This window comes from Lolium perenne, chromosome 1 (assembly GCF_019359855.2).
Source record: "Lolium perenne isolate Kyuss_39 chromosome 1, Kyuss_2.0, whole genome shotgun sequence".
Classification (NCBI taxonomy): domain Eukaryota; kingdom Viridiplantae; phylum Streptophyta; class Magnoliopsida; order Poales; family Poaceae; genus Lolium; species Lolium perenne.
Genome location: NC_067244.2, coordinates 207,769,688 through 207,782,972, shown reverse-complemented (window position 1 = coordinate 207,782,972; position 13,285 = coordinate 207,769,688). Strand labels below are relative to the sequence as shown.

The 13,285-nt window shown below is 41.6% G+C and overlaps 1 protein-coding gene across 1 annotated transcript; it reads right to left on the bottom strand.

The window, feature by feature from the left end:
* Nucleotides 1–2,546: 2,546 nt before the first annotated feature.
* LOC127321897 (transcription factor MYB3R-2) lies at nt 2,547–10,442 on the bottom strand. The gene is made up of 9 exons (XM_051350857.2): nt 10,227–10,442; nt 9,898–10,120; nt 8,283–8,334; nt 8,062–8,119; nt 6,685–6,779; nt 6,491–6,594; nt 5,294–5,422; nt 3,182–4,391; nt 2,547–3,033 (listed from the first exon to the last, which is right to left on the bottom strand). The coding sequence occupies exons 2-8, from the start codon at nt 10,083–10,085 to the stop codon at nt 3,197–3,199; spliced, it is 1,821 nt and encodes a 606-aa protein (XP_051206817.1). The 5' UTR covers nt 10,086–10,120; nt 10,227–10,442; the 3' UTR covers nt 2,547–3,033; nt 3,182–3,196.
* Between the last annotated feature and the right edge of the window lie 2,843 nt (nt 10,443–13,285).

Below are 13,285 nucleotides of genomic sequence, written 5' to 3'. Positions count from 1 at the left end.
AGGCCGGAAAGAAACCGGTGCCATCGAGAGAAAATGTTCTGAAAGGATGAAGTGTTTTATTTTGGGTAAACAGTAGCCTACAATTTGCGCCATCTCTATTTTTTAGAATTATTATTCTAACATGTTGATCGATCAGCGTACGTACACTGGCCATGCAGGCATGATCGGCAGCTGGTACGTGAAGCATCCTTTTCGTTGCTAGATCATGCTTGGGAGCATCTAAAAAGATCGATCATGCTTGGGTGCATGCAAGGTGCAAACGAACCTTTTCACTTACTCCCATAAACCCACGAGAAGCCAGCATCCTGCAATCTGCATGCGCATGCAGTTCCCGCATGAAGAAAAGAGCGGTCGACGTGGACACTTCACTCGCCGGCCCTGGTCACGCGCGCTTGCCGTCAAAGGATGCTCCACGATGGTTGGGGCAAATTGACGGCTCAGGAGAAGGAGAAAGAGACCCTCGCAATCGCAAAGCCATGGCTGCTTTCGGAGTGTCTGATTGTCCGAACGAGACGACGTACCCGCCGGCCGGTTATATATGTGTCGTCCCGGAGACCGGCAGGTCGGTGCTCCGGGCAGCTCAATTATGTTTTGTGAACTACAAGCTGGTGGAAATATTTGGTGGGCGCTTACGGACGTAACGCACTGAGTAGCTTTCTCTCTAATAAATCTATGAAGACACTGATTTTGCAATAAGATCAGTTATGTACTTATGTTCATTCCATAATCCATACTAATCCCTTCATCCTCAAGTAAGTGGACATTTATGGTAGCCACAATGTATACTACATAGAGGTTTCAAATCTTGTATTTGGCTTTTGGTATTGGTTCCTACCATTGTAGAGGGTATTGCCATTGCCAAATATTACGGCGTGGGAGCAAGTAGCTGCTCCTACCGCCAATTTTTTCCTCTCTTTAGTCTCTCTTTGTTGTGGGCCATGAGAGAGAACACTAATTCTTTTGGCAATTTATACGATGTGGTAAACCTTGCCATCAAAGCCATTTTTCATTACATGGTATATTTTGCTTTTAGCAACACTATGGATGCTCTTAGCCTCAAACTTTGTCCATAAATAAGTGTACTTCTATCTTTTCAATGCACTTTATAGTAGCAAAAATTATGTCTCTCTCATCGCACGGAAATCAATCCTATAATTTTCAACACATGTTATATTTATTTTTTTACATGGGCTTAGCTCATTAGAGGTGAAAGAATTAAAGATGACAGAGATATTGGTTTGCATCTTTTCAATGCAATTTTATCTCCACTTGATAATTTATCTTGGAAAACCCACACGTTCACTTATCTTAGGACGGAGGGAGTAAGCTCCTCTGAAAAGCATTGGCGCACGTGTAAAACGCAAGGCATGAAGGGGGGAGGTCATAAGCGCCTATACCATAAAATAGATTTTAGACGGAACCAAAAAGACATATCTGGTAGAATTGTAACCATATAATACAACTATAATCAAAATGCATACATTTGTCTCGTACACTGCAGGGATGATGAGAAGATATTTATTTTACATCGTTATGCCCCACTATCAATAGATTTACTCAACGCCCAGAGGTGCTCCATTCTAGACGGTACGGGCGGCAAAGCGCTATTGTCAGCCACTACATATGTGTGGGCTTAACCCTGCTCGCACGCATCCTTTGCTGCAAGGTTGGACAGACGAGGCATTTTTTGCAGTTGTCCTAATCCTCTTGAAGGCGTCGTTGTGAGTACCCTCTCCACTCTTGAAAACCCTTGACCGCCACAATCTCAACGTGGTGCCATCCGGCGTGAGCTCTGATTCTTTTCAATCTCATTGCGGTGTCATCACTATTATCATTTTTGCCGTTGTGGTTTTATTTATAAAACATGGTGAACACCTGTTTTGAGAGAGAAGCAAAATAATGTATGATTGAAAAAAAATGACTTAAAGGAATGTTAAACATGGCATATAACAGTGAAGGTATTACATAAGTTATAATTTCAGAGGAAATATTTCATTAATTATACATAATAGTTTAACCTTATTGGTGAGGAACTCAGGAATATTTAACCGTTTTGGCAAGGAGCTGCTTCTTCGTCACTGAGGCAAAAGGCCTTCCTACAGGCACTCAACTTCTCTTTCGCGAAACTACTTCTCTTTGTTTTGAGAACATTACAATCACACTAAGAGCTTGAACGTATAATCTCTAAATATCTTAGTTTTTTTGGACGAGAATGTTCCTTTTTTTAACAAGAAAACATCTGGTTTCTTCTTCACTTATTTTCTCAACGTATACAGCATATTAAGTGCCAAACACGACATTAGGCCAGGTATGCATGGCTGCTAAATTGAGCAAACTATGAACTATGTGATGACAAATTTGATGGTGGCATTCCAAGACAAGAAATCTAGAACAGCTGTCACCCTCAGTGGCTATCGATATTATCAGGGACAACTGTAGCATCCAGCAACTCGTTGGTACAAACTTATAAGAAATGCCAGCCAATACCAGCTTTGTAGCACTTCACATCTCGTTAGCTTCAAGTAAGAATGCAAACATTCATCAAGAAAAAAAAACGAGTAGTAATGCACATTCATCACCAAAAAAGGAGAGCAGGCACATGTCATTTCTACTATAAATTCCAACCCAAAGCCGTGAGAGTTACAAAATGAGAAGAGATAATTACTAGTCGCTGTAGAGCACACCGGCAGAGAGTCCAAGGAATGTTGAATGGCACTATAAGGAATCTTACTGAACTGTAAGTCTATAAAGCTATGGTTTTTTTTATATATATTTGAGCTCCTTCTAAGGCTGAAATACAGTTGTGAGCTCACATAATGCAAGTAGCCATATTTTTCCTGTCGCAAAAGGCATCACTAGAATATACACCCCACCAAGGAGAGATGGCGAGGTAAATGATCCTTCTACCCGATAGATCAACAAAACTGCAAGATTGTGTTTCTCTGGTCAATTCTGTCTATGAGAGTCTAGGAACAACAGTCAGTTGAGACGCATGGGGTGTTCTTGACCTCTTCGGTAGACCGTCAACTGTTTCTGAAAGGGGAATAAATGTTAGGCTATATGATCAAATCATTTCAAGGACTTCCATGCATAAAATATGAGGCTGACTGTTTATTCCCGTTCAGATATGTAGTAAATGCACAAGTGCACAACTAAAAGACATTACACAATGCTACCATACCTGAGCACAGCAGAATTAGATTGCATCTAACTTCGTTGTATGAGCAAAATCACTGGTTAAAGTCTCCAATCCGATAATATGCCCCTCCATTTTCTTATTTTGCATGCTTGAAATATCTGTGCTGGCATTGATGCTTTCAGAATTCAGGCAAGCAGATTTCATAATCTCGGCAGTATCGCAAATATCCATTGCATCAGACGAGAAATCTAGATGCTTCTCGATAGTTTTCAAGACAGCCATTCTTTTTGACCTTGGTCGATATGCAGGGGAAACATCAAACTTCCCCAAAACAGCAGGCAGCCGTTGGTCATCAAGATGGCCCAAGGACAAAAATGCTGCAGTTTTATATGAATGTGGGCTATCTGTACTGCATATTCCTAGCGGAGTGTCAAAAGTATCACTGTTCATATCAATCTTGAAGTCACCATCTTGCGCAGGTGTTGGTTTCTCCCTTCTTTTTCTCCTTAGTATTGAAGGAGTGCCTGGGAATTTTTCAGCAGCACTTTTCAATATTGACTCAACGCTTAGCTGATCTGATTTTATTTTATTCGTGGGAGAGGGAGTAGCATAACCACTGGGTGTCTGAAATTTATCCTCATGGTGTTCCGGTCCATAATATTTTGAGAAAACTGGGGAATGAACAAGGTCCGTATCTTCTAGCATAGGGATCTGATAACAAAGAGAGCCAAAGAAGGCTCTTCCACCTTCTGACTTAGCTGGTCCTGAATGTTCCAATTTATTTGTTAGGTGATCAGTCTCGAGGACCTTCTCATTTAATAAATTCATTTCCAGACCCTTCTCAGAAACAAAGTTTAGCTCCATGTCCTTGTCGTGACCAGAAACCATTTTCAGCCCCATTATTGCTAACGCAACAGCAGAATCATCAGCTACTGATGCCTCACGTGAAGTTACTGGTTCAGCAGTTGGCAGGGAAAGAGAGAGAAAATCTGAGCAGCCCTTGATATTTTTGAGACTGCATACCTGCGGACTATGGGTAGGGTCAGAGTGACCAACTATTACCGAGCGGTCTCGCAAACTGATATCTGGTTCTTTATTCAAATCAATATGGTTATCAGAAGGTAGCAACCTTGCTACCTGTTTCACATCATTATGAATGACATGTACTGGAGCTGGAAGGGCTCCGGTATTATAGTCATCTAGCCTTTTTTTCACTGAACTGTTCCAATGGTTTTTTATTGAGTTATCTGTCCTGGAGGGATGAACAAACTTAAATCAGTACAAGGTAAAATATAAATAGTTGCGCAGTTACGGTTCTTTGATTCAATGAGGTAATTTCTACTAACGAAAAATAAGAACTTGGTGCCTGAGACCATCACATAATGACAAGTACGGTAATACATTCACAAGCTGTACTACAGGGGATCAAGCATATGTCCATTTCAAATACTAGAGGAAATGGTGTGTATTTCCATTTTCCCATACTTATATTGGAAAATTTACTCCTTAATAATCTAACCACAAACAGCACAACCCACAATGTTTGCTCAGAATCGCAAGTGGCAGAACCACAACTGTCTACCACTATATCAGGTACAGGTTAAATCCTGTATATGGTGAAAATTCACAATTCCAACTTATTAAGAAAATGCTCAGACTAGTATAACTGGTATAACAAGATAAGCACAAGAGGTATGCACCCTCAAATAAAGAGGATAAGTAAATGCGTATATAGATAACTTGTGCAAAAAATCCTGCATTGGAGATTCTGTAAGAATCTATAGTACAAGACATCCAAATCATGGGTTTTTTCTATTCCATTTTCTAATTTCTGCAATCTTAATAAGCCCAAAACTTCAAAAGGACTCAAAACTGTCCAAGTCCAAACAAAACTTTGACTAAAATTATAGTTGGTGAGGTAAGACAGGAGAAATCCTAACAGTAGTCCCGGAGAGGAACAAGCTGCAGCCAAAAACAGGCAAACATACTAAGTTTATTGTTCCAGCAAGTTGATTCACAGAGCTTGCTGCATTTCTCTTACTGGAGATTATACACATATTATCAAATTGACAAGCAAAAGGATTAGGTATAAATTATATGCACGAACAACATATTTTCCAAGAGGAAGGAATAAAGGATGCTGTGACTTGATACCTTCCAGGAAGAAGTTTTGCAATTTCTGCCCACTTATTACCATGCAAACGATGGGCCTTCACAAGCACACGCTCCTCCTCAACAGTCCAAGCTTCCTTCTTTATTTGCGGATCCAGATGATTATGCCATCTAAATTATATGAGCAGCATCAAAAGTAAAGTTAGCTGCATGTTATGTTATGTACTTTATTCTGGCAAACTTACAAATAAAACAAATCAAGTATGCAAGAAACTTTACTACGATTACAAATATTAAATATGTAAATAATATTCAACTAATAGCTCAACCTATCCCAATGACTAAGAGTTGTTTGTCATCACTAAGTAACAAACTAACAATGTTCTAATTAAATTTACTCATGTATAAAAAACATTGATGTTTCTGATGCTGTACTTAAACCTATGAAATATCTAAGTTTGGATCTAAGAAACACCATTCACATTTCAAGTATGCTTCAAACTGAGAAAGTCTGACTTTGCAGCGGCCATCGGCAAATCACAACATCCCTTATTTGCTCAATGCGACGAGCCGGCAACAGAAAATCATGGCTATGTCAGAGTACACAGAATCAAAGACACCAGAAGATAAGTCAAACATACACTACTCACAAAAATAAAATAAAAAATGTTAAGTAAAACCAGAGGATGTCAGCCAAGAGATCAGCTGTGCTCCCAGGATGCAGTTGCACAGGAGTGCTGCTCACAGCTGGACTAGTGGATTTTGAGGATCAGAGGATAGGACCTTTTGGGATTAGCTCTTGTATTGTGGGCAGGAACCAGGTTTTATGTTTGTGGGACATTCTCTAGACACTCGGGAACAATCTGAACTAGCAAGATCTTATGAACTGCTAAATGACTTGTTCACCCTTTAGTTAAGGGTCCTGCATATAAACGAAAATCTGAACCCTTGTTGCTGAGAACTGGAGTTTCCATTATTTCTGGGACCAAATAAGAAAATGAACTTCACATGTATAAGGTTTCTAAATGCAGCTCAATATAGCCAGTAACCTCAGTAAGTAACATCCAGTTTCAGTCTCTCAGAAGTATAGGAAGAAACATTTTTTCAATATTTTACAAAAATTATCTTAAACAAGGAAATAAAAAAGTAACTAATTACGAGGCCTATGAATATGAGAGTGCATTGCATGAATAGTTTGTTGATTACACAATCATACATGGTACGTCATTAGGTGAATACCTCTCACGGCATTGTTTACCAATACGACCATGTAGTGATCTTGCTATAATGGACCATTTTGTTGGCCCAAGCTCCTTTACCTTCTGGATAATGGCATCATCTTCCTGTAAAAGAACTCAATGAATGCACATAATATAACATATAATATGCAGACTTCGATTTGGTGGGAGAACAAACAACAAAATTTGCCGAACCTCTTGGGTCCAAGGTCCTTTTATAAGTTCAGGGTCAAGAACTTTTTGCCATCTGTGTAGACATTGTACTTCTGTCCTATCAGGGAAAGATTCAGCTGCAAACATATACACAAAAATTCTTCTATGAGATTATGACACTTTTAAACAAATATTTTACAGTTTCCAAAAGTAAGCAAGAAATATACCCATGCTAACTTTTAGTCTTAGGATTTCTATAGGGTCCAACATGAGTACTACCTCGAACATTCAATATATAAGGACTAGATTTTTTTTTAAATGACTCTAACATGCCTTTCACTCTCAACCCCATCAAAACCAAATATAATAAATCTAGGAAGAAATATATTCACATAAATCCTCATCAAACTGTCCCCTTTTAATCATATATGAAATAAGATAACTGACAATCTACGATGCTACACTGCTCCAGTCCTCAACATTTAAGGCGGCATAATTTGGATTTACAAATGTCCTGCTGACAAATTGGGATGTGCATTAATTTCAGGTTTCTTGTTTGTAACACACCTCATAGGAGGACTGTAACAAAAAAAACTTAAAGGTCTTTCGCGTTTTCTTGAAAAAAAAACCCTGTGCAACTTCAAAATTATTCTAATTTCTGCCTGATTTTCTTCCACATGGAAAGGACAAAAGGAAGGCTACGAAGCAAGTGTGACGCGACACATTCTTAATGTATATTAATACTTTACTAGATTCACAGTCAAGGAGCCTATTCCTCAGCAAACTTCCAAGAGAGACCTTAGTGCACGTATTTCCTGCTTCATGCCTGCTTATATATTCCTAGCTATCATCTTTCCATTTCTTTCACACAACACAATGAGGACTCACTCCTATGGCATGTGGTTAAAAGAGGAACAGGTCCATCAGCAAGTTATGTCAGTAAGAAGATAATATAAATTAGTAAGTTAGAGACAAAGTACTTATATATTCCTAGCTATCATCTTTCCATTTCTTTCACACAAAACAATGAGGACTCTCTCCTATGGCATGTGGTTAAAAGAGGAACAAGTCCATCAGAGCAAGTTATGTCAGTAAGGAGATAATATAAATTAGTAAGTTAGAGACAAAGTACCCAGTTGGTTTTATGCCTATGTTCATGCTAGGGTAGGTGTTCGACCATATAAGGATGGCATTACCATTTGTTTTCAAAATCAAAGATTAATCAAAAGTTTTGTAGTCTCTTATTAACATCTCCAATCAGAAGGTGCAAAAGGCTATCTTCCACCAATCACATAATTCATAGGTACATTCATTGCATGATAAAATAAAACCATAGAATTAATGGTTATTAACCCCTAGTTTTTGGAGTTGCTAGATGAACATTGAGAAAAGGATGCAGAGCACAAACAAAAAGCCTACCTATCTTCTTCCAATTTTTACCCTTGAAAGCATTAACCGCATTTCGCAACGTCTCATCCTGCAGCCAAAATAAGAAAAGCTAGGTAAAAATACAAAAGAGCCCAAAACAATATCAGATGGAAGATATCAAACAGTTTAACAATTGACGGTTGTATTACAGATACACTGAATAAATTGGAAATGAAGTAGAAGTCTGCTATTTAGAAAGAGTAAATTCTAACCTCTTGCGGTGTCCAGCCACCCTTAGCTCTTCTTACAGGGCCACTTGTTCGCCTGATATATGTAAGATTTCATCATCGACATAAATAATACTCCAGTACAAAGTATCCAGTTAAAAGATGGGCAAGTTTCCGTGACACGGATTTCTCAAATCTCAAAAATGACTGCTGTTTTTCTCTCATTAAACACATCACATGAGCATGGAATGACTTATCACTATAGGGCCATGAGAAAACCTATAATTAGTTGAATATATTAGTATGAATTTTATTCAACGAAATTACCATCGTATACATGCTAAGCTTCAAAAATAGATTTTTTTTTCTAGGATTAGGCATAAAACTGATGAACCAAGCACAGCCATCAAATTTTGACTGTTTGAACTATGCCACAAGTGTCAGACAGCTTTTTGTAAAGCCCCCATCAGCCTATTCCACCTTCATTGATAGCACATGTTTATATAACCACAAATTAACTCAAAAGGGGTTTCTCCTGGGTGAAACTTTGTCTTCCAAATAGCCATCATGATAAGCCAAAATTGACATATCCCAGTGCTCCCCAAAAAATATCAATAGTTACATTAGTTTGGAATTATGTTTGAGCTACCGAATTCTAACTTCTAGCAGCATGCACCACTAAAAAACCTTATTGAAAAATATTTATCTACAAACGCATATTTCCGTGACACCAAATTTACGGAAATGTATAGCAAGCTAAGTGCAAAGAAACCAAATCAATACATGCTTGGAGAGCAGGACAATTAAGAAATCAGGAGCATAGCACACAACAAAGAACTCTTTCTTTATCTCCTAAAAGAGGAACAATTTGAGTACACAGCGAATATGATAACCATTCCACAAGAATGTCTTTCTTTATGAGACCATGGTGATTGAGCACACCATAGAGCAAGCTACAGACATTAAGCAATGAAAACACAGGCCATTACAGCCAATATAAATCGCCACTTTCACTCATTTTGAGGATCACTGAGAAGCAAGTTTCACACTGATTTCTAAGCCAACAGTATCTAAACAAGATTATCCAATGTACCATCACAGTAACTGGCAACTGAGCAAGCCAACCAGGACACTTCCACCAATGGGGCCTCAGAACAATTTCATTTCCAAACAATTTCCGCCCAACAGCTAGAAAACTAAGCACAAAATATTTCATCCAAAGCAGAATTACAAAGTAATGCGTCATAACATCGAAACCAAGCAAAGAATGGCCACTAAAACAGTGGAACCTCATGAAATGTAATGGTACCGAACGAAACTGCACTTTCCGCTGAATAGTCATTCGCTAAGCCACACCCACGTCATGTTTCAGTTCAGCTGATCTGAGTTTCTAGATAGAAAAGCTGAGCTCATTTTCCCAATTCAGTGCAAAGTACAGCTACACAAAGTCCACGTTTTCTAGAGTTGGTAGGCGTCCAAAGATGGCAAATTTTACCGACCTGCTGCACCATTTCGCAATCCGACCCAATTTGCATCTGCTAACTGAAAATACCCCAAAAGAATCTATCCGAGCCACAACCCAACCCGGTCAGGTAGGCAACCGCTAGCTAGTACACCGAACAGCAGAGTATCGGACAGTTGGACAGAGGAGGAGGAGTACCTGCGACCGGACATGGCCTCGGCCGGGCTGGACCCGAACCCGAAAGGCGACATCCTTGCGAGCGCGCCGTAGCTGCCGCCCTCGGACGCGGACGACGGGGTCGGCGACGCCAGAGTGAGCCGGTCCTCCGCGCGCGCCCCGTCCCGCTCCTCCACCTTCACCGCCGCCGCCATCGCGCCCATCACCATCGCCACGTCATCCACTGCGCCGCCGCCGCCGCCGACTGAAACCACCAGGGCAACAACAACAACATCAAATCAGAAACCGCCGAGGGAAACGTGTGGAAGAGAGCAGAAACGGAAGGGGCGCCGCCGCCGCCGCAGACGGACCTGGTGTGTGTAACCCCCCAGATCGGTGGGGGGATCGGGAGGATCGGGGCGGGCGGGGATGGCGCGAGCGAAGGGAGGGGCGGGGCGAAACCCTAGGCGGATCGGGGGCAGCAAAGGAGCGAGCTTTGGGGGTAACCGTGGCGTGGCGTGGCGTGGCGGGGGTTGGGGTTTGTGTGCTGGGTGAGGGGGGAGACGAAGGGGGAGGAAGGAAGGAAAGGAGGCGTCTTTCAAAAAACCTCGCCCGTTGAAGGAAAGGTGGGCGACGAGACGAACAGGAGACGGGAATAATTTACGCCCCGGATGGGCGATCTTTCAGGTTGGTCCCTTGGTTTGCGGTGAATTACTGCCGTACTGGGCTGTTGTAGGGTTTGTGGTTGGTTAGCGCGACAGCACACCATTTTTTTTTGAGAGAGAGAGTAGAGTAGCTACCCCAATTTCAGTTGGAAGATAGCATGGTTTCGTAATGGGGGAATTTACATCAATGCTCAACTTTAGTGTTCTTTCTTATGTGTATATCTGACTTTAGGGCATCTTCCATTAAAAGATAAATAAGATAGAGGAAAAGAAAGCCAAATACCGCCGCCATGGCGTCACCATGTTGTTGGTGGCCGCGAGGAGCATTGGCGTGTGGTGGATGTGGATGTGGCAGTGCAGATGGCAAGTGGAGATGTGCGGTGAGATCTGAGTTTGGTGGATGGCAACATAGTCGTCCGTCTTGGTTTGTTGCTCCAATGGCTACAAAGTCAGATCGACCCCTAGGCGAAAACTCTGCACGACCTCCAATCGATGCCGACGAAGGTTTCATCTTCAGGTACCACTCTCTTTCTTGTTTGTATTGTTGTGGGGTTTCGATCTCGGGCGAAGCGAGTGTTCCTAGGAGCCTCAGGTGAAAAACTAAGCTCCATAGCAACAGCCAGCAAAACACGCCGCTAGCTTCGTGGAGGCGTCGCGTTGGAGTTCTTATACTCTCGCGGTGCGATGGATTCATGGTGGCTTGGCGGGAGGGAAATGTGGTATGGGGAAGTGGATGCCGAAGAGACGGCCCCGAACAATGGTTGTACATCAAGGTGACAACCTCACTCTATTAGTTCGCGACATTCCTATACCTGGGGCATGCCCATGACCTCGGATGGTTTGGGTGGCGGCTTTGTGTTGTGCTAGCAGCGAGTTTCTCGACCTGGCGAACTCGATTTCGGTCGATTTGGCTGCTATGCGAGGTGACGGCCCTGGATTCTACGCGACGTCGTTCGAAGTGTGCAGGTGGTCGCCTCGTAACTAGAGATATGAAACGGCCGGGTCATGTGCACAGTTGTGCAGCGTTTGTGCCGAGCCGGTAACTAGGGCACACATGAATTTATTATACGTAGACCCTTTTTTAGAGTTCTTATTACTTTTTTTTACTTTGCAAAAAAAAATTGTGCAACTATTGTTCCTCCGATGAACCAAAGAAGAAAAAAAACTGCCACGCTCACACACGTAGGTATCGTGAGTTCGTGACGTGTTGGTAGTTATTCAGAGGTACACGCGGAATATTTGTGAGGATCCCCTAGAGTTAGCAATTAGGAGAAACGCGAGGGACCGGGACGTGAAGTGTCGGCAAAGCAGAAAAGACGCGGCGTGATCCGGAAACGAAACGGATCGACGCGAACGAAGGAACAAAAGGAAAGCGACGTGGAAAATGAGAATTTTCGCGGTGCGATCGGGGTCGGATCCGATCCGAGGCAGCAGCGCCCGCCCGCAGGTTTGGTTCGGTTTGGTTGGTGGACAGGTAGCGACCGACGCGGATGCGGTTAGCTGGTTGGTTACCGTTACGGGCACGGACCAGGTTTGAACCCCTAACGGCTCCCCATTTCACGTGGTGCGTGCGGCGGGAGGCCACGGCCCCGTCCGTCCGATCGTTCGCAGGTCGCTCCGCGCCGTCCGATGGCCGCGTTCCGTGCGGTACACGCCGGCCGGTTAACGGCTTCATCAGGTTTCACTCGGCTGCGGTAACCTTGGAGGATTAGTTTACTGGGAGTCTGGGGCTAGTTTGTCTAATCTTGCACGTACTTCCCGTCCTGTTTGTTTTGACGCGACAGGGTTCGTCATCGCTCACGGCATGCCTACGTACGTTCGTCACGTTCGAGGTAAAACTTGCAAAAACTAATCAGCGATATCTGCTGTGGCAGCTGAAACTATTAAAGCGAATCTCTCATGCTTTGTGACGCTGCCACTCGAATCTCGATCTCAAGAAATTAGTATAACTGAATATGCCCCATTAACGATGTTTCTTAGACTTGGATATATCTAAACAATATTTAGTCTTTGCAAATTTCGCTCTCCATCCTAAATATTTGTCGCACATTTAGGCAAAATAAACCAGCGAAAATATATACTATAGTATAAAATTGACAGGTCTCAATATTTGTTTGGAGGAGGTCTTTCTGGCTCGTGAGCTCTAATAATCCCTATATTTCCCGAATCTGGATATTTATTGAAAAATGACACTCTCTCCGCTACATATTAGTTGTTGATGATTCAGATGTACACGAAACGTATTTAGATATGTCCAAATCAGCCATAACTAATATGAAAGGGAGAGAGTGAAAGAAAATTAGATGTGCTCAAAATAGCATATCTTACAAGTTACAAACGTGTAAAATACCTATTTAATATACTTTGTGTTCTAAGAAAAATGGATGTAAGCATGTGTAGAGTGAATAGTGCATATCTTGTGAAACTTTAAAACTTAAGAAACTTTTTCAAGAAAAAAGTGTAGCCTAGAAATCAAAGAATTTAACGCTGCAAATTTGCATTCTTGTAGGATATATCATTGTTTTATAACTTTAGGATTGTTTTATACGTGTAAGTATAAATTTAAATTTTATCAAACTAAAAGGAGCACCCGAGCAAAAAAAAAAAAAAAGAACTACTCCCTGCGATCCATAATAAATATCGGGTATTTAATTCAGATTTAGGCTAAATTAAACTAAAACTCTGTTATCACCAGAATTTGACCGAGTCAGAGGTGGGCCGCGATCAAGATGGGCTTGAAGAATATACATGGAAGGAATACATGA

Excerpts from the sequence above, each read along its gene's own strand:
- LOC127321897 (XM_051350857.2), bottom strand. The coding sequence starts at position 10,085 with ATGGTGATGGGCGCGATGGCGGCGGCGGTGAAGGTGGAGGAGCGGGAC. Across the intron at positions 8,335-9,897 it reads GAGGCCATGTCCGGTCGCAG|GCGAACAAGTGGCCCTGTAA; the intron begins GTACTCCTCCTC and ends TACATATATCAG. Across the intron at positions 6,595-6,684 it reads AAGGACCTTGGACCCAAGAG|GAAGATGATGCCATTATCCA; the intron begins GTTCGGCAAATT and ends GTTCTTTTACAG.